Source organism: Schistocerca nitens, chromosome 8, assembly GCF_023898315.1.
Source record: "Schistocerca nitens isolate TAMUIC-IGC-003100 chromosome 8, iqSchNite1.1, whole genome shotgun sequence".
In the NCBI taxonomy this organism is placed as follows: domain Eukaryota; kingdom Metazoa; phylum Arthropoda; class Insecta; order Orthoptera; family Acrididae; genus Schistocerca; species Schistocerca nitens.
This window is the reverse complement of record NC_064621.1, coordinates 516,450,391-516,472,966: the sequence shown is the minus strand read 5'-3', so window position 1 is coordinate 516,472,966 and position 22,576 is coordinate 516,450,391. Positions and strand designations below refer to the sequence as shown.

General features: G+C 39.1%; 1 protein-coding gene across 1 annotated transcript in view; it reads right to left on the bottom strand.

The window, feature by feature from the left end:
• Positions 1-3,850: 3,850 nt before the first annotated feature.
• Positions 3,851-22,576, bottom strand: part of LOC126199158 (WD repeat-containing protein 55 homolog) — a 58,193-nt gene continuing 39,467 nt past the window's right edge. Inside the window, exons 3-7 of the mRNA XM_049935913.1 lie at positions 18,937-19,119; positions 18,774-18,847; positions 5,116-5,276; positions 4,268-4,482; positions 3,851-4,187 (exon numbers count right to left, since the gene is read on the bottom strand). Coding sequence (XP_049791870.1) covers positions 3,929-4,187; positions 4,268-4,482; positions 5,116-5,276; positions 18,774-18,847; positions 18,937-19,119 — 892 coding nt within the window. The 3' untranslated portion in view covers positions 3,851-3,928. The remainder of the gene's footprint in view (positions 4,188-4,267; positions 4,483-5,115; positions 5,277-18,773; positions 18,848-18,936; positions 19,120-22,576) is intronic.

Sequence of the window (22,576 nt, the reverse complement as noted above, 5' to 3'; positions counted from 1 at the left end):
CAATCCTGGCCCTGTGTGTGTGTGTGTGTGTGTGTGTGTGTGTGTGCGCTCTTTCATGTGACTCTTGACAACTCAATGCTTCTGCCACTTGGTGAGTGTCTCCTTTACACCTAAATTATTTACATTCTGCCAGCACTTTCCTTACTATAGAGATAACTAACATCAGTTAGAATGTAAAAAGCATCACTTTTTGATTACCGTGATATGTTTATTAAGATAAGAAAAACGTAAAGCGACATTGATATATTGGACCACATGACTAGAAAATATTCAGCAAAAGCAGCTTCATGGAGTCGTCAGTACATGTGTTTTACAATACTTTGTAGTGGGCCAGAATGTATTCATGGGTTCTTTACCTGCTCAGATAGCTGTGCATGATAGCATACCACTTCTAGGGATTGGGGCGAAGTCAGCCCTGGATCGACTCCACCCAGAGGATTAACAATGAGGGCTGGTGTGCTGGTCAGTCTGAGGCACTTTCTCCACTGAGTAGGTGAATACCAGGCCAATACCCTTATCCTGTCCCTAAATTATGAGATTCACTAACATTTAGAAAATATTCGTACCCTTTCATGTGGATGACACTACATGCAGACAGTTGGAGTACACAAATTCTGTCCTCAGAGATAAAAGGGTGGTGACAGGAAGGACATCCGGCCGCACTATAACATTAACAATGCCAATTCTGATAAGAACCATGCTGACCAAGTATAAGTATGGGATGATGGCAAAAGAGCAATGAAGAAGAACTGCAATGATTCTTTAGGCAGCAGCTACAGGGAAAGTGAACCGTTATGAGCAGTTTCTGCTGTGTCCTAGCAAAGAACTATGACATGAACTGGTGAAAAAGATGCTGAAAAGTATTTCTTGTAATCAGCATTGGGTCAGATTACAAGAACAAGGCAACTAATATACGTGTCACCAGTGAAAATGTACAAAAGTAAGCTAAAGCAATGCACTGTTTCCACTTAGGACTTGTGATTATAACAAAAAACAATTTTATCTCAAAATGAATCCTGACACAAATAAAAATGATAACTATAAATGAAAATAAAACAATACATCCTTTAAATTAACAAGCATTAAAAGAAAAAACAGCACTGCCAATTTAAGCACTACCACGGTGTGAGACATTCAAAAAGTCCTGCAGTTCTAATGTTAAACCTTTGCCACATGATCTTATTGAGCTGTTCTGGGAGAGGGGATGCAAACAATTAATAACACATTTCAATCACTTTTTGTCTCGTGGGAATCCTGTTTTGTGATTGTTTCATAATTAGCTATAAAAGAAATGAGCTTAATTTATAACTACACATTGTTCAGAGTATTTATTTAGACCTTTAACAACTGAACTATTAATTTTTCAGTAGCTTCATTCAAATATCAAGAGTATTTATGTATGGAACATAAAAGTAAATTAAGCTGCCCTTACGTATTGGTTTATATCCAATATTTTTTCCACTATGAGTGATCTAGCTAGCAGTGTGAGGACTGAATATAACAGATTAAAAACTGGCCAGGGACGAGCACGACTCACGTTCTCAGGGTTCTGTACAAACTTACTTATGTATGTTGACAGCTCACCAATCCTGGGAATCGAGAATCTCAATGATTTCTGCCTGTTATTGACACTGATACTGGCAACATATCTATCTCAGGAATTCCATGACATTCAAGAATGTTTGAAGTTGGATAATAAATGACAAAAGAAATAGTATTTTGTGTGCTATAATAATAAATTAACAATTTTCTGACGTTTCCTTTACTTTTATTATGAAACCTTACTCTTTCCAAATGTCATGATTCTCGGTCAACATGAAATAATTTAGTTTTCAAGTGACAAAATATGGGACATAAATGACGGTTTCTTTCGATTGCATTGACTTAAGAGGCTTTCATTTTCTACACCACCAAGAAACCATAGACCTAAGTGTGTGACAAATTTCAACTTCATATGTCTACCTGTACCGAAGAAAAAGGGTCTTTGACAGACATACAACAAAGTGATCCTACACTGAAGAGCCAAAGAAACTGGTACGTCTGCCTAATATCTTGTAGGGTCCGTGCAAGCACTCAGAAGTGCCTCAACACGACATGTCATGGACTCAAGTAATGTCTGAAGTAGTGCTGGAGGGAACTGACACCATGAATCCTGCAGGGCTGTCCATAAATCCATAAGAGTACGAGGGGGTGGAGATCTCTTCTGAACAGCACATTGCAAAGCATCCCATATTGGCTGAATATGTTCATGTCTGGGAGTCTGGTGGCCATCGACGAAGTTTAAACTCAGAAGAGTGTTCCTGGAGCCCCTCTGTATCAATTCTGGATGTGTGGGGTGCCACATTGTCCTGCTGGAATTGACCAAGTCCGTCGGAATGCACAATGGACACCATATCATTCCAACTGCACTCGCCCCACACCATTACAGAGCTTCCACCAGCTTGATCAGTCCCCTGCTGACATGCAGGGTTCATGGATTCACGAGGTTGCCTCCAGACCCATACATGTCCACCCGCTCAATACAATTTGAGACTCATCCGACCAGGCAACATGTTCCAGTCATCAACAGTCTAATGTTGGTGCTGACGGGCCCAGGTGCAGCGTAAAGCTTTGTTTCCTGCAGTCATTAATGATACACGAGTCAGTCTTTGGCTCCGAAAGCCCATATCAATTATGTTTCGTTGAACGGTTGATACACTGACACTTGTTGATGACCCAGCATTGAAATCTGCAGCAATTTGTGGAAAGGTTGCACTTGTGTCACGTTGAACGATTCTCTTCAGTTGTCGTTGGTCCCGATCTTGTGGGACCTTTTTCCGGCCACAGGAGATTTGATGTTTCACCGGATCCTGATATTAACAGTACATTCATGAAATGGTCATATGGGAAAATCCCCACTTCATTGCTACCTCTGAGATGCTGTGTCCCATCGCTCATGCATTGACTATAACACCACGTTCAAACTCACTTAAATCTTGATAACCTGCCATTGTAGCAGCAGTAACTGATTCAACAACTGCGGCAGACATTAGCTGTCTTATATAGCCATTGCCAACCGCAGCACCGTATTCTGCCTGTTTACATATCTCTGTATTTGAATACGCCTGCCTATACCAGTTTCTTTGGTGCTTCAGTGTATGAGGGGTCAGTTTTTACCGTCTGACATACAGGATCCCAGAAAGCACACCATGAGGTGAATGTCGTATAGAACACAGTTTGGGAAATAACAGGAATTGAAATCATGCGAACAAGACAAATTTTAGCTTTCGGAGTCAAGAGGATCTTTAAACTGGATAAAAATATGAAGTTGAGAAACCAAACCTAAGGGATTTGACAGGGAAATGACAGAGACTGTTTCAAGCACATTGTACCTAGCAAGTGCGAGCTACTGATTTACAACAAAAAGTTGTTTGGTAGAGTGGGTAAAGAACAGTTTTTGTTATCCTCATACAAGACATCTGTTTACACATTTTTTTCCCTTCTTTGGAAACAAACATTATTGGCTGCTGATATTACTTGCCCTTTTCCATATTACTGTAGCTTTTAACACAAAGGCTAGTGTTAAAAGTTGTCTAATTTATTAAACTCTCTCTCTCTCTCTCTCTCTCTCTCTCTCTCTCTCTCTCTCTCGGAAAAGCAACATTTAATATACCTAATGATGAATTTGAACTAAACTCATCTTTGGGATTCTTGCCCATTCCTTTTCCATTTTTATAACTTGAGACATCTAAACTGAGGCTGGGTTGCTGGAATCAGTTCAAAGAGTAAAGCTTACAGATTTTAAAAAATTTAAAACATTGATCTTAAAGACTGCACACTGTTTTCCAATAATGTAATTAAAACAAACCTCAAGAATAAATAAACTTTACTCATGAATTGTACACTTGTAAAAAATCACAATATTTACAATGTGCAAATCTCACATTTTTTATGCCAGACCAGCAAAAAAATCCGATGAATTCCTAAATTTTGATGATGGTAGATTGTGATTCATTTCCTTCTTTCTTGCTTTCTTTTTTTCATCTACCTGCACATCTTCAAAATATTTTATATTCCAGAACTTGATTGTGTGATCAAGGGAGCTCGAGGCCAGAAGTTCTCCATTCCCTGATATGTCAGCTGCCTCAATATTTAGCTTATGCTGGCCAACTATGCCCAAATGACGATGAGGAAACAAATGTGTAGCTCTGAAAGTAAATAAAAGCTTGATTAGATACAATGTCAAGTAATACAGCAACCTTTCAGACTTTTTTACAATTTCATCTACCTCAGAAGCCCATCTTCGCCAGCTGTCACCACAATGTTCTCACTTACAGGAATTAGGCAGTTTATTGCCTGCTTAGGGCCGGGAAACTCATCACTATGATAACCAAACTCTCCCCAGTTAAATATGTAAATCTTGCCTTTAGAGGTGCCAGTAATAAGTTTTGTTTCACTTCTCATAAGCCCAACACAATTTAGTTCCTCTTCATATGGTTCTGACTGAAAACACATTAAATATATATATAATAGAGGGAAACATTCCACGTGGGAAAAAATATATATAAAAACAAAGATGCTGTAACTTACCAAATGAGAAAGCATTGATATGTTGACAGAGACAATAAAATACACACAAACACACACACAAATTTCAAGCTTTCGCAACCCAAGGTTGCTTCATCAGGAAAGAGGAAGGAGAGGGAAAGAAGAAAGGATGTGGGTTTTAAGGCAGAGGGTGAGGAGTCATTCCAATCCCGGGAGCGGAAAGACTTTCTTTAGGGGGAAAAAAGGACAGGTATACACTCGCACACACACATGTGTGTAAAAAATGTTGTGTGTGTGCCAATGTATACCTGTCCTTTTTTTCACTCTAAGGTAAGGGATTGGAATGACTCCTCACCCTCTCTCTTAAAACCCACATCCTTTCGTCTTACCCTCTCCTTCCCTCTTTCCTGATGAAGCAACCTTGGGTTGTGAAAGCTTGAAATTTGTGTGTTTTTTATTGTCTCTATCAACATACCAATGCTTTATATATATATATATATATATATATATATATATATATATATATATATATATATTACTAATTCTGCTTTAATTAATTACAATCTTAATTTGTTGCCTCATAAATACCTGCAAGTGCAATTTTCTGCTTCGTAGGTTCACTGATGTGATAGTACCCTCACCGCTTGAATAAACTAAGAATTGTTTATCTTCATTTGTAATCATACTTGTGACATAGTCATCTGTTTCTTTTATTGAGAATACTGGATCAGACCTTCGTACATCCCACACTGAAAAATAAAGACTTCTGTTGTATAAGCAGAATAAATCAGTTATGTCCCACATACTATGTTTGTCACAAAGTTCAATACTTGGAGAGTCTGGAAGTTTCAAGATTTATTGAAGTGCCCCCCCCCCCCACCCCCCCTAAAAAAAAAAGTCCAAAATCAGGTCTGAGCTAGATATTGGCCCCATCATACGCACACATCAGCTCACCAGATGGTAAAAATCACCTCTCTCATTGATATCTGGTCCAGAACTTCTTCAACCACATTACAGCCCTAATCTAAGTTTGCACAATTTCTTCCTGTTCCTCAATCTGAAAGAAACCATTCAGAACCATCAATTTGAGTAGTGAGAGGAGGGGGAGGAGATGAGTGTTCAACATCCCATCAACAACGAGTTCATTATAGACAGAGTACAGGATCAGATCAGGAAAAGATGGGGAAGCAAATCCGCCATTGCCCTTTCACAGGAACCATCCCAGCACTTGCAAGAAGTGATTTAGGGAAATCACAGAAAACCTAAATCAGGATGGCTGGACGCGGGCCTGAACTGTCGTCTTCCTGAATACAAGTTCAGTGTGCTAATGAGTATTGAGAATCACCTGTCTGTGTATGATATGTGCCGAAGTACCTCACATGAGATGCCTACCATAAAGCTTTCACCTCATGGTTTGAAGGGATGCAGAGGTGGATAAAACATCAGCAAGAATACTTTGAAAATATATCACTTTTTTAAAAAAATAGTAATTAAGAGAAATCTCCACACTTCATCTCCCTCAGGAAACAGTTTGAAACAGCTCTGATAAAAACCCTAAACATGCTTGATTCACCAGCTGTCACTTGCTCTATCATTGATTTTTACATCAATACATTTAGTCAGACAGTTTCCAACCTTATCAATTCTTTTTCCCTCCCAAATACTTCAGCTGCTGGTTCACAGTAGTATCCAGAAGGCACAATTCGCAAAAGTTCCTTGTAGTGTTCTACAGCCATTTGTATGTATTCTGTTTGTGCCCCACACTCAAAAAGTTCCAATTCTTGCTTTGGCCAAGCACCATCTATCTGAGCAATGGACTGCTTCCTTCAGTGGCCAGTCCATTTCCACCAAACAACATCTTCTTGAACACTTCCTTTCCTTGGACCCTCTGTTTGTTTTATGTTGCTGGTGGTGGTGGCCTTCAGTTTGAAAACTGGTTTGATGCAGTCCTCCACATTAGTCTATCCTGTGATAGCCCCTTCATATCTCCATAACGATTACTACTTACATCCACCTGAACCTGCTGACTTTCACAAAGCCCTCTTCGCTCTCTACAATTTGTATCTTACACATGGCCCAGGATGTAACCCATTAAACCAATCCTTTCTTTCACTCAATTTCTACCACAAGTTTCTTTTTTATCCAGTTCAATTCCATACTTCTTCATTAGTTATCCAATACACCCATATATCCTTAAGCATTAAGCACCATACTTCTAGAGCTCCTATTCCCTTGGCATCTGTACTGTTTAGTGACCACATTTTGTTTCCAGACCAACACTACACTACAGACAAATACTTTGAGAAACGTTCTTCTAACACTGAAATTTATACTCAATGTCAGCAAATTCTGCCTTTTCAGAAATGCTTTTCTTGCAATTGTCAGTTTCTATTCTCTCTACTTCAGCCATCCTCAGTTGTTTACTGTTCAATTTGTGAAACTCATCTATTACTCATAGATGTCTCAGTCCCTCATAATCGCCTGATTTAATTTGCCTTTATTCCATTAATTTTTTTTTTTTTTTTTTTACTTTTGTTGATGTTCATCTTATAGCCTGCTTCTAAGACATTATCCATTCAGTTCAACAAATCTTCCAGGCCCTTTCCTGCTGTCTCTAACAGAATTACAATGTCATCAACAAATCGAGTTTCATTTCTTCTCCCTGAAATTCAATTCCTTTTCCACAATTCTTCTTGGTTTCTTTCACTGATTCCCCAATGTACATGCTGAATAACAGATGAGCTACAAAGCTAAGGTTGATTTCCTCCAGTTTTGACATCCTTCTATAAATAATTTGTGCCAGTATTTGCAACCATGACTTAGTAAATTGATGGTCAATAACATTCATATATGCCAGCATGAGCCTTCTTTCAAACTGGGATTATTACATTCTTCTTGAAGTCTGAGGGTATTTAACTTATCTTATATCATGCTTATCAGATAGAATAGTTTCATCATAATTGATTCTCCCAAAGAGCTCGACACTTCTGAGGGAATATTATCTACTCCAGATACCTTTCTTCATGATCATTCAGATTTTCTTGGTGCAGTTAATTAATACTGTTGTTCTGGATGTTCTGCCGAGTAGTTGTTTGCATTTTAAGCACAACATTTCAATGAATTGACCCAGCCATCTTCTTCAGGTGCTGCAAGTTTTTCTGTTACATGCACTTGCTGCCTGGACTACAGCCAGACTGAACTACTGCTGGTCTCACACCACTATTTATAGCCAAGTTCAGCTCCCAATTCTCACTACATCCTTTGATACTCTTTCGATTTCAGAGCTCACACTGATGCTCTGTGAAAAACAAATTCATTCAGTGTTTTTCAACTGTAGTGGATATAATGGCCAACGAGATTTTAATAACTGTGTGCCAGACCTCAAGCATTATTTAAATTGAAACCTTTATTATGTTTCCTGATATTTTTATTTTGGTAAGACTCATTCATTATGCTATCCCAGAAATTTGGCATTTGCACTATGCTAGCACTCTCACTGTATTTCATATCATGATTACATTTGAGGCAGAGCTCGTTGTCAGCTGATTTGCTTCATTGTTTTAGTTGGGTATGTCGCTGATGTTCCTTGCATCTCTCCCACATTCTTGATTTTTTCTGCATTGCCCATTCTGTTTGATGATCTGAGTACCCATTCCTTCAGAACACTATTCTTAGGTGCTGTAAATCTTCGGCGAGGCTCCTCTTATCTGAAAGTGTTCAAGTATGCAGAGAGGTCAGTGTGTATACGTTTTTTATATACACTCAGACCCAGGAATCCGTCTGTTATTCTCTAAATAATATGTTGGGAAATGATAGTTGGTTATCTTTTTCAAGTCCTATCACATATTTTATATAACAATGGATAGAGTTTAAATGTTCCAGGAACTCTTGAAGCTTATATATTCCGTGTGACCACACTACAAATGTGTCACTGACTTACCGATAGAAATATGTGGTTTCAACTAGGCAGATTCTAGTCTCTTCATTTCAAAGTGTTCCATGTATAAATTTGTCATAACTGACTATCCATAGTCACATCATTGATTTGTAGATAATATTTTCCATCAAATACAAAATGAGTAGATGTCAGAACATGTGTGAAAAAGTTTTGTGAATCAATCATCAAACTTTTCTATAATAAGTTAAAAGAAATCAGAAAGTGGAACTCTCGTAAAGCAGGAGATAACATCTAAACTGACCATAATATCTGTATCCTGACTGAGGTGGTGGAGTTGCAGATGTGATGTTTGAACTTCCCCACATATTTGCTGAGAATGCACTTCAGGTATTTTGCTAGCAGGTATGTAGGTTTGCCAACATTAGTAACTATGGGTCTTAGAGGACTTCTTTCCTTGTGTACCTTAAGAAAGCCATATAGTCATGGTGGCACTGCTGATCGTGTTTTAAGACCCTTAATGATGTTACATGGCAAACTTGTCTTGTTGAGAAAAGTCATCACCTTCATCTCAGTTTTATTTGTAGTTCTGAAGTTAATGGAAATAAAGGTGTCAAAAAACCTGATGAACAGGGATGGTGGTTTCAATTTAAATAGTGCTTGGGTTCTGGAACTCAATTTATTACAATCTTGTCGACCATAACATCCACCAACATTGGGAAATGCTGAGAGAATTTGCATTTCGTGGAATATCAGTGCAAGCTCTGCAAAACGAAAGTGGATCAAAGGCATAGCATAATTAAACTCTGCTCTTTAATAGTCGTGAGAGACCAACAATAGTGGTTAGAGTACAGGCAGCAAGTACACATAACAACAAAACTCGTACCACCTGAGGAAGAGGGCTGCATCATTCATCGAAATACTGTGCATAAAATAGGAACAACAACTCGACAGAATACCCAGAATCCCAGTACTACCATTTTTTGACTTCGATCTTTCACTGCTCAGTCAAATTCTTCTCACAAATGCCACATCTTCCAATTCCATTCCATAATATTGTATTAAATTCATTTCCTTTGTATTGCCATTCAACATAGTCCTTCCACCTTTTAGTCCCAGCTTATGTCAGAGCTCTTGATTCACACAGCTGCTTCTCTTTTCTCAAAAGATTTCTTTTGTTTTTTATATGTGACACTTATTTTTCCCATAGCCATGTACACGGCTTCAGCTTTACATATTTCCACTCTAGCCATTCCTGACAATTTCATTTTTTTAGGCATCTGTATTCCCTTTCGCATGCTTTATTTGCTGAATTTTTATATTTTCTCCCTTTATCAGTTCTATCTAATATCCTGTGTGTTCTCCAATGATTTATACTGTGTCTTGTCAATTTGCCTATTTTATTTGCTTGTGACTTCACTACTGCATTTTTCACTGCTATCCATTTGCTTTCTACTGCACTCCTTTCCACCATTTTCAGTCAATTGTTGCCTAATGTTTCCTTTGACACTCTTGAGCCATCCTTGATTCTTTCATTTATCCAAGTCACATCTCCTTGATTTCCTACCTTTCTGCAGTTTCATCAGTTTCAATCTGTAAATTACAAATAAATTATTGTCAGAGCTCACATCTGCCCCTTAAAATGTTTTGCAGTTTAAATCTGGTTTATCATTATATAATATCTATCTGGAAACCTTCCAATATCTCCTGGTCTCTTCCACACACATACAACATATTTCCATGATTCATGAACCAAGTATTTGCTATAACTGCGCTTTGTTCAAAGTATTACAATGTGATTTACCCCTTTCATTCCTTTCTCCCAGTCCTTGACTTCCTGCTGTTTTTCTTTCTGTTCCTTTTCCTACATTAAGCTCTAGCCCCCACCACAATTATATTTTTATCACTCTTAACCAACTGAATAATTTCTTTAATTTTATCATACCTTTTTTTCAGCTTCATCATCTGCTAGAGTTGGAAGGTGTATACACTTGCACCACTGTGGCAAGAGGGGACTGGATTTATGTTGACCATGATAACTTGTTTACTATGCTGTTTATAGTAGTTCACCTGTATTCCTATTTTCCTATACAATATCAGTTCTCCAACTGTTTTACCCTATTTGATTATTTACTGATAATCCTGAATTAGCTTAACCAGGGACTTACAGGGAGTGATGAATATCAATCCATTCTCTCCTCCTCTTGCTACATTCCTAAATTGAGTGGAAGCTATAATCAATTAGTACAGAAGCATCAGACTCATTTGAAAGAATTTCTTACAGACAAGGTAGGATTCCCCAGTTTCGTACACATGCATTCCAAAACAATTCGATTTCCCACCTTTAGTACAGGAATCATTTTATCAGTGAAGTTTTTCTACATTACCCTTCCTATTGAATTTTATTGCACAGCCTTTGGGTTTCAGCGGAGTGAGTTCATTGCAAAGGCACAACGTATTTATAGCAATGGCAAATGTTGAGATGGTGTCTTTGTTATCCTTACGTAGATACTGCAGTGCAGTGGGTCACAGAGTATATCTTTCTGCCCACACTATTACTGTAAACTTTGCTGGCAAAGAGCCTTCACTTCACATCAACTTCAAGAAGCATGCCAAAATGAGAGCAGTAGTAGTATAGAACAGACCATTCGAGGTCTGCCTGCCTGTGGAGGCAGTAGAAGAGATATGGTGGGAAATGTACTAAAAGAAAATCACAGCAGCAGAATGTGAAGTACTTTGCAACCTACAACTGCAGCGGTTTAATTATAAGGCAGCGGACATCAGAAAATCTCTGCACTGTTGCAGGATCCAGCACACACGGAACTCACAAAGCAGCAAGAAAGAAGACTGTCATTCTTTTGAAGAACTCTGACTTGCCGATGGGGAGGGTAAAACATCTATAACCTTGGAAGCATCCGCACTTTCTAGCTTGTATGGGCTTCTGCCAGTAAACAGTTCACCTATGTATGAACTGGACAAATATCTGGCAGGATTACTAAATCCTTTCGCAGGGTACTGTATCAACCATGTGAAGAACTCTTCCAAGAGTTTGTGAAAAAAGGATTTTAAACTTCAAACTTACTATCTGCTAGTTAGCATTGATGTTATGACATTGCTCATCCATGTGGTGCTAAAAGTTTCCTTGGAACTGATGGCATAAAACTTTGAGCCACAGACAATGAGACTTTTTCTACAAGCTCTCACTACGACTGACTTTCAGAGCGATGCATATTTTTACAAGCAGGTGGACAGTGTGATTGGGGGAGGAGGGAGGGGGGTCTCCCCTGGCAGCAGCTATAACCAATCTAAATACAAAATATTTGGAGGAAATGACTTCAGAGACTGCAAGCCTAAAACGCAGATGCTTCTACAAATGCATGGGTGACACTTTCTTTGTGTTGCCACATGACAGGAAAACACTCAAAAAATTTCTCAGAGACATATCAATACCACTCATGGGAACATAAAATTCACCATGGTTGTAGAGAAAGACAGCTGTCTTCCATTCCTGAATATTTGAGTATGGAAGAAGTAAAATGGAACACTATGTCGCTCTGTACACAGGAAACTGACATGCACTGATCTGTATTTCCATACATCTAGCTGCCACCATCGGGACCAAACTGAAACACCTCAGGGAAGACTTGGAAAGACATGGCTACAGTGACACAAAAATTAAGAAGGCATGGCATACAATGTACTGCCCTGAAATGGCAGGAAGAAGACATGCAACTGGCTTTTTCCCCTATATGTGGGACCACCAACAGCAAAGATTCTGATGAAAGATGATCTTACAACTGTCTTCTGGGCAAGGCAGAAGGTTAAAGATCTAGTTGACTTAGCCAAGGATTCAGTGGGACTGCACTTGCATTATCTACAGCATTCAATGTGAGTGTGGGCTCTGGTACACCAGACAGATACAATGCTGCATTCAGCGGCAATCCAGGTGCATACAGATGGGGTAGAAAGACAAATCAGTTGTCACTGAACACAACTTGAAAAAAAGCTGTATGTTTAATTTTGGATTCTTGTGAATATTGGGACAGCATAATAAAGGACAACATCAAAATAAGGACCAATGGTGGCTTTGTAAATAGAGGTGATTATCAATTATGTTTTGTAGGTTACATGAGGTAAAGTCTGACTGACACCACACTGGGTCTTGAACATGGCCACTACCCTATAGTATTCCCAAAATTTTTGTCCCTTTTTATTATTTTGGATTCTGCTGAGACTTTCTCTACATTATTTGTTCCATATAAATTATGCACTGTGTGGTCTCTGACTTGGGACAAGGAATAATATAACAGCAAAATGTTTTGTTGACGCTCTGTGGATATGGTTTTGAAAACATACGATTCTTTTGTATTAATGACATACAAAGACACAGAATAACTTTTCAAATTAGCTTGGTGTTTTTATTTTCCTTTCGATTCATAATACTACACCAAGTATGCACTTCCCCAGAGAACCTATCACAGGTGGCAACACCAATGAGCATAAGAATATTTGAGTGCTATCCTGCAATTCCTGCCCAAATTCTTCATCATGTGATGTGGTACTGGGTTCTAAATCAAAAATACTTCCCTCAAAATGTCGTATAATCCATCATGGTGAGAAAGCAAGTAATAAAGTACATGATATAACAATGCTGCAGAATGGGGAGAGTGGTTTAAGCCAGTTCATGACTGTTGCCATCTGTAACAGTGTTCATTGGAAAACCTGAGGAAGATGTGAAGTATTTTTTCGGAAACTCGAAGGCGCAGCTCTGTTGAGTTCGTGGACTGATTCAGATAAGCTAGCAGTTGCTAAATTGAGAATCCAAGGAGTGGCACAAGATTTCATTAGCACGGAGCCGATTTGCGTGAAAACAGAAGTTTACAATGATTTTAAAACGGTAGTGGTTCAGAGGTTCAAACGCAAAAATGCAGCCAGAATCTACCGTGAACAACTCCATAGTTTGCACATGCTGCGTGACGAATCTATCAAGCAATTCGCTGATAGAATCCGAAACATAAATGCTCAGACTTATGAGCTTGTAGAGGACAAAAATGAGAACCGGATCCAGCTTTTCGAAGCCGATCAGAGAGCACTTGACACATTCATCCATGGGTTGTATGGGGAAGAAGTAAACAAAGCAGTCAGACTCGCATGCTGTAAAAGATTTCAAGAAGCAGTAGAGGCAGCTGTTGGTTTTGTCGAAGCATTGAGATGCCCAAATGTCACGCAAAAAGAAGAACGTTGCGTGTTCAACTCAAACATGGAATCTTACCGATGCAATAGGCCCAGTCATAAGCACCAGGACTGTAAGGAGAACGGGACCTGCCACAACTGTGGGATACAGGTCACTTAGTGAGGAACTGTCGCAACAAAAAGAAACCAAATGTGAGCAGCAGACAACTCTGCCAGGAAGTTTCAACTCGGCAGATCTTTAAATGAGTGCGGGGACATACGTGCCACCACAGCGTCTGCCCCTTGCCCGAGGCAGTGATTCCTGTTAGTGCACCTGAAAATCAATTCGATGACTTCGTGATAGGTGCTGTTTATTGCGGAAAAATTATTAAATTATTGATCGACACAGGAGCACAAACCTCATTGATGTGGTGTTCTATAGACAAAAGAGACAAGCTGAGACCGCCAATGTTTAATGTGCGGGGGCTGAACGGTGGGAAACTACGTAACTATGGAGAAGTTGACGTAGAATTGTGCCTAGGCCAGGACAAATACACAGCAATGGTGCAAGTGGTTTCTAATAATGAAACGCGCTACGATGGTGTACTTTGATTTGATTTCTTATCTGATAACGGGGCAGAGATATTTGTCGCAGAAGGAAGGATCAGACTAGGTCGTAACAATTACAACCTGGAAAATAATTCTTCATGTCGCACTCAAAGGAGCCCAAATTCTGACGTCAAGGGACCAATCACCCTGCCCGACGCATCAGTTGGAACCCTCCGAGTTGAAGCACAAATTACTCAGCCACAGCAAGTTCCTCAGGGAACAGGGAAGACAATCCATGTTGAAGTAAAGTCGCCCCTGATCAGAAAAGGAGCTCTGTTGTTGACCGAGCGGTCGGAAAATTGTGAATTATTGGATACAATGCATTGTTATGTTGCCTGAAGTATAGGCGTAGCTACAATGGTGAGACCGAACGTGGCGAGAGTCCCAATAACAATAACGAATATGAGCAATACAGATGTCATTTTGCCATTAGGAACAAAGGTTGCTGAAGTGTCGGGCATATATAAAGAAGATGTAATACCGATTCCAAATGAAGCAGCAGATGTAGCAATCACGGAAACAGATTCTTGTAGTGATATTGAAACATTGAAACAAGGAGCTGAAAATGAAATTGAATTAAAGAACAAAATTTGGAAGAAGATTGACCATTTGTCAGCTGATGATCAGAAGATTTTAGCACCTGTTTATTACAATGAATCATACTTACTGACCTATGCAAATCATTCTCTGTCCAGCTTACCCGAGGATGACAATTTAATTGCGGATATCCATGAAAGTGTAATAAATACTAATAATGAGTTAAATTTCTTAGAAGTAGCAACTAAAATTAAGTCTATTTAATCTTCCAATAATGGTAATCCATATTTGATTGTCAGTGTTGCATTCTTTGTGCTTTTATTGATGTCTCTTGTATGTACAGCCTATGTAATGTATGAAATTGTTGTCCTGAAAACCCGCTCATCAGTGTCCATCGTCACTGTGTCTACAAACAGAATAAATGTTGAAGTGCCCCCAACACCGCCATTGGCGAGACAAACGCATGACGTCCAGGAGGTCGTCTCGAGCAATCTTCGGTAGCTCGTTTTCATGAGAGAGGGTGATTGTAACGGCAGAATTGTACGGCAGTAGCGCACAGCGGGAGAGCCGCCGCGCTGTGCATTTATCACGCGGAATGCTGACGGGAAATGCAATCTGAGTCGCACATCATGGCATGTACACAGCCACTGGCTACACAGAGCAGTCTGAGGCCGCCCAGTTGCGAACATGTATTGCTCTCGACACAGTGATGACGGGTTACCAGACGCGCGTAATGCATTGTCGCGCCGTCTTTATTAATAAATGGTAAAACTAAGTTTTCCGTGTTCCACATTCTGCACTACCCGGAACTATCACCCACGCATCCCATCCTAACAGCAAATGGACGCAATAACATTTTACTCGGCCATCCAAAAGACCCCGTTAGATGTACCTCATCATAATGCAGTTCGCCAACTTACTGAGAAATTTTGAGAAAAATAGGCTGCATCTTTTGCGTCAAACAAACTGGAAGACCAAGTTGAACAAACAGAAGTTTTTGGGTATCTCTGACTCTATGAAGGAGAATCCAGCAAAATCATTGTGCGAGTTTGCACAAAAAACATATCAGGCTTACAACTGTACATAAAGTGGTTAGTCAAAAACAAAATTTTTCTTGAATAAAGTGACAGCAGTGCTTGAATTGAAAGATGCAGATCATGAAAAGCGAATGCATTGCTGCAAATGCTTTACATCCTTTATTGAGAAGAATATCACATATATTCTTGATGTCACCTTCTATACAGACATGGACAGGTTCCACATCTACGGTAATGTTAACATATAAAACAAAAACATAGAACACACTTTCACATTCAACATGCTGTGCTTGAAATGCCATTCCATGCTCAGAAAAATGAAGTGTGGGTAGCAGTTTCCGCACACTGTATTACTGACCCTTTAGTTTTTGAAAACCTGTTAACAATGAAAGTCATCATTTAATGATCCATGATTTCATTGGCCAGCTAAAGGAACGTGAAATCATCTACTCATAGTAACAAAATAGTGCTACTGCACATGCAGCTAACAACACTATGCACTTTCTGGCAAAGTTTTTTGGGAAATGTGTCAACTCAAAAAACCTATGGTCACCTCACTCACCGGACCTTATCCACCAGACTTTTTTCTTTTGGAAGCAGAAAAATCTGTAGTGTATCACAATCACCCACACACAGTCTGTGGCTTACAAAGTGTATCACAATCGGATCTGCAGAACGTATTTTCCAATAGAATTAAGTAGGTTCAAGCTTGTATTGCTGCCCATGGACGTCACTTCCAACATATGTTGTAACTGCACAACTTTCTGAACAGCATGTATGAAACAGAAAATTCAACTGCAAAAACTAAATCACGAAGAGGCCTTCACGAGACAAAATGCTGAGTACTGGCACCAGAAACATTTACAGTATAAAAGTGATACATTTTCCAGAATCTCAGATGAAAAAAGTGTATGTGTTTGTGGATAACACACAATTATACCCAAATACACACATGTAAAAGTAAGTAAAATGGACAAGGTCAGAAACTTAAATACCTTAGAACAATACTGCAAGAAAATCTTGGAGCAATAACACATGAAAATGAATTATAAAGATTTGCAATAAATGAGCAAACAGGCAAAATGCAAAGAGCATATGGGTTAAATCAGAATATATACAGAGTCCGCCAGAAAAATGTACACACACTTTAAGTAACAAAAATTATTACTTATGTGTTTATTTTACATTTAATATTTGATCACACATGTTGTACAACATTCAGTTTAGCACATGGTTACTTGACATGTTCAAAATGTTCACTGTTGACAGCTATACAGATAACAGAATGACAAGTGGTCGCAGCAACTGCGTCAGTCAATGTCACAGTGGAGACCGCTGCACATGTCACTGTAATCTCCTAGTGAAGTTCCTCCAGCATATGTGGCTTACATCGATAGACATTATCTTTCACAGTTTCCCACAAGTAAAAGTCCATAGGTGTTAGATCTGGCGACTGTGGAGGGAACTCGATGGGAGCTCTTTGTCCAATCCAATGCCCTGGAAACTTGTAATCCAGGAAAGCTCATACTGTTAGGTGGTAGTGTGATGGGGCCCTGTCCTGTTTGTAGACGACCTCTTCATCAGATCCATAAAGCACACATATATCTGGCAAAACTGATGTGCATAATATTTACAGGTACACTTCTCCAGTGACAATAGCATCAAAGAAAAAGGGTCCTACTAAGCCTTAGATGATAGTCCACAATGCACATGAACCCCTGGTAGATTAACCGCTTTATCCACATAAACATACAGATTTTCCAGTGCCCAGTACACACTGTTATGCCGATTCACAGTTCCATCAAGTTCAAATTGTGCCTCGTCACTTCACACTACCTTCATCACAAATTGTTCATCATCAGTTACCATTTACTAATACCATTCGCAAAATTACATTCAGCGATCAGGATCATTATCATTAATTGTGTTCAGTAATCGTGGAATGTAAACTTTCCACTTTGCAACTTTCAGAATGCCTCATACATTTGTACTGCTAACCCCCACTTCATGTGCACATTGCATAGTAGACTTCTGTGGAGATACCGAGCGAGGTGGCGCAGTGGTTAGCACACTGGACTCGCATTCGGGAGGACGACGGTTCAATCCCGTCTCCAGCCATCCTGATTTAGGTTTTCTGTGATTTCCCTAAATCGTTTAAGGCGGATGCTGGGATGGTTCCTTTGAAAGGGCATGGCCGATTTCCTTCCCTAACCCGAGCTTGCACTCCGTCTCTAATGACCTCGTTGTCGACGGGACATTAAACACTAACCACCACCACCACTTCTGTGGAGAATTAACTAATGTTTCCAACACAAGAGCCGACAAAGCAGGACTTGTAGCTGTACGCTGTCTTCCTGATCTTCCTTTGTGAATATCACAAATCGTTCCATGCAATTCAAACTTCTCAATGATGCGTTTAATTGCTAGGCGGGTTGGCAATTCTGTTTCAAACTCACGCCTCCACTGATGTGGTATTTCAATGGCATTATCAAACTTGAAAAACCACTTTACAATAAATTTTCATTGCCATCTTGTTTTCTCAATACCAAGATGAAAGTACTAACATCTGTTGAGCCAAAGAACGTACTACAACACACTCGTAATTCAAATCGAACAACAATATCGATATCTCGATAGAGCCTGACAAAGAGGCGCACTCTGTATAATGATAAATGCTTTTCTAGGAACATGAAAGTAAGTCCTCACAATACAGTGGTTAGAACAGAATGAAGCATCTGCAAAACAAGGTGGAGCTATGTTTTGAACAATGAGAAGTGTCTGGGAGAGCTGAGGAGCAAATTCATGTCCAGTCACTCAAATTTTGGTTTCTCTAGATCACTTCATGTGCACTTTGGTGCATATGATTTTCACTCCCATCCTTGACCTATTTAACACATCTCTTAACAATCTCTACAGTTCCTCTTTCAAAACAAACATTAAACTGAAAGTATGTCATAAAACACCGAATTTCAAATGTTTAATGTAACTGTACTCACCCTTCACTGTACCACTTTCATCTCCTGAAGCAAATAAGTTTTCGTCCATCACATATAAACAATATGGTGCATCTCTGAAAAACAGTACATTAACATAAATATTAGAAATTGTACAACTATATTTCATGATGCATGCTCATAATACCACCATAAGACTACTTACTCATGAGCATTGTCATAAAATTTTTTCATTTTTGCACTTTTCACATCAGTAAGTACTATAGACTTGTCTTTCGAACAAGAAAATATTGTGTTTCCATCTTCACTAAACTGAATACTCCTGCATCCTTTAGTATGCAATTCACATGTCTCAGATACTTCAACATTCTCATTGGTGTACTTGTACCTATGGAAAAAAATATCATTCCAGGGAAATATGTCAAAGTAATAACTAAAAGTCATCAAACATTACATTAAAAAAGTCTTCAATAACAAGCATAATAAATGTTATAAGTGTGAAAAAATTGACATTTACACTTCACAAGCCACTGTGTTGTACACAGATTATATCTTAAACCTTTGTTGTATACAAAAATGAGAGCTGACAACCACTCACCACCACAAGTATATTTAAAAAAGATGATATATACATAATCTCTTAGTTTTTGAGCTTCCACACCCTTCTAAGCAAAAGTTACATTATGGCTCCCTCCAGTATTGAACGAAAACAATGGTTTGAACACTGGTGATGGTTGGGCTCCCTCCAGTATTGAATGGAAACAATGGTTTCACACTGGTGATGGTTCAATGAAGATAGGACGAATTCCTCCTTAACTAGAAAAATGTTTTATAGTGTACAACTGAACCCAGCAATGCTTCACAATTGCTAAACTTGTTTGGGAATTGGAGATCTGTTCGAATTTTCTTCTCCCCCCTCTATTTCTCAATCTCCTCCTTCCTCCTCTCTTTGTCCATTTCCTCATCCTCCTTTTTACCTCTGTCCATCACCACCTACACCAGCTCTGTTCATCCACCACCCGACTCTCATCTCCGTTCAACTCCTTCCCCATACACTCTCTGCCCATCCTTTCCCCACACATTCTCTATTCATCTCCTTCCCCACACACTCTTTGTCCATCTAGTTACACTCTCTGTCCACCTCTTCCTTCCCCCTCTCAGCCCATTTCCTCCCCCCCCCCCCAACCTGTATCCATCTACCCCTCCCCCTCTCTCTCTCTGGCCATGAGCCTCGGCTATTGTTTTTGGAAATTCAGATTCCATAATAATATTCTAATAATAAGCCAACAAGCAACAACTACAACTTTCCTCTTTCCTGTGAAAATCGACTGCAAGGAAGAAAACGTAACAGCACATTGTTGTGTATACAGTTTTTGTTTAAAAATACATATAACGAGGAACAATAAGTATGGGAGAAACAAGTTCTCTAATGGTTGAAATGCCCTACTATCTTCGTTAAAACTGCAAGAAAGATAAAAAGAAAGAAAGCTAAACCACGCATATTCACAGCAGAGCACAGCATAGTATTTTATTTCCCACAGTTGGTTTTATCAGAAAACCTGTACATTGTTGTCTAAAGAAATATATAGCTTATGTCTATATGAATGTTTATTACAGTATGCTCTAAAAATTGCACGTAACTGATGAAGAACTTTTCAAGATTTTTGATAACATTTCTCCTTAATATATTACGTATATACTAATACAATATATACAGGGTGATTACAATTAAAGTTAAACTTTCAAAGCGCTGTAGAAATAACACCACTGGTCAGAATGACGTCAAATTGCAACAGAATATTATCGGAGAAGGGGGAAAATGTACGGCAGAAAAAAAAAATAGTATGAAAATTGATCAATAGATTGGTGCTGTATGTGTCAGAATACATAAATGAAAACACTTGTCAAGCACACGACCCATTGAAGTTGGTATAAACACACAGACTACACTGTTTTTCTTCCTCTGGCGTATGCGACGTTCGCCGTGACTGTCTCAATGCAGGATCGCACTCTCTTGTAAAGCTGTATTACAAGAATGATGACTGTGTACATGTCACTCTGCGGAAGTTCCCAACACTGAAGTGTTGGGAAAAAGGCATTGGTCCGATGACTCCCGTGGGTCTGGAGATAATGATTCGGAAATTTGAAAAGACGGGTTCTTTTTATGTGCAACCTGGTAGAGGGATGAAACAAATTGATTCAACATCAGTGGAAGCAGTAGCCACAGCAATGCAGGAGGAGACGAGTGGTGATGTACAAACATGTAGGGCACACAGATACCTGTGATCACGGTGCATAAAATCCTACGAAACGTACTTCTTTGCTACTCATTCAAAATTACCTATGTGCACGAGTTGCTTCCTGTTGATCTGCCAACAAGAGAGAACTTTGCTTTAGAATTTCTTGCTCGCATGGAAGGTTTTGTGGACAGATGAAGCCCACTTCCGCCTGACAGGATATGTCAATTCATAGAATTGTCGAATATGGGCAACAAAAAATCCACACGCAAATCAACCAGTACCACTTCATCTTGAAAAAGTCACTGTGTGGTGCGGGTTTACGGCATCATTTGTCATAGGGCCATATTTTTTCGAAGAGAAAGGTGCTTTCGGTCCTGTTACCTGCACTGTCACTGGTAAGTGCTATGAGTGTTATTTGCACAACCATGTCACTCCAGCTTTCCAACAGCGTGCATGTGTGGATGGGACCATTTTTATGCAAGATGGCGCACCTCCGCACATTGCAAATCCAGTTAAGCAGCTGCTAAAGTGCCATTTCAGAAATGCTAGAATTGTCAGCCATCATTTCCCTACAGCCTGGCCATCCCAATCACCTGATCTTAATCCGTGTGACTTCTGGCTGTGGAGCAATCTGAAAGATGTTGTGTTCAGTGTTCTGACTGAAAACTTAGCTGCATTGAAGGCACACATTGCGCAACACATTTTGAACGTGACCCCGGAAACACTTCAATTAGTTGTGGAGCATGCTGTTTCTCAATTTCAACTTGTTGCAGAAAATGGTGGATAGCATATTGAACATGTTTTGCGCCAGTAAAGTAGGTGGCCACAGGATATTTAAGAACTGATGTCATTGAGGCTTTTTATGTTGTTTTTGGCCTTGGGACAATTAAAAACCAATGTGACTGATGCTTTTTATGTGGTTTTTTGCCTCAGGACAATTAAAAAGCGATGTGAGTGATGCTTCTTGTGCAGTTTTTGGCCTCAGGACAATTAAAAATCGATTTTTCCCATCCGATGTGATGTGACCTTGCCGTGTTGGATGGGCTCATGTAACTAACAGTATCACACCTGTACACCCATGCACACTACAGCATGTCAAATGTACACCTTAGGCATTGTTGTATGATTCATTTGTAACTGACCACTATTAAATTCTGAACCTTACAGTGCCATCTATTGCCACATTTTGTTAACTATTTGTTTTTCTTCTGTCATATGTTTTCCCCTTCTACAATAATATTTCGTTGCAATTTGATATCATTCTGACCAGTGGTGTTATTTCTACAGCTGTTTGAAAGTTTAATTATAATCACCCCATATATTTAAAAAAATATATGTATCCCTTGTCAGTACAGATGTTCATTAGCATGTCGGGCAAAAATTTAAATTAAACTGGTCAAGTACTGCTTGAGGTTTTTTGGTAAGAATGTTTCCACTTTCTGTATTAAACATTTATATATATATATTTGAAAAATATGGCCTATGTATGTCCAAATGTTCATTAGAGTACCATGTACAAATCTGAAGTAAGTTGGTCAATTGCTTTTCGAGATTTTTAGTAACAATATTTCCCCTTTATGTGTTACACAGTTACATGTTGTTGTT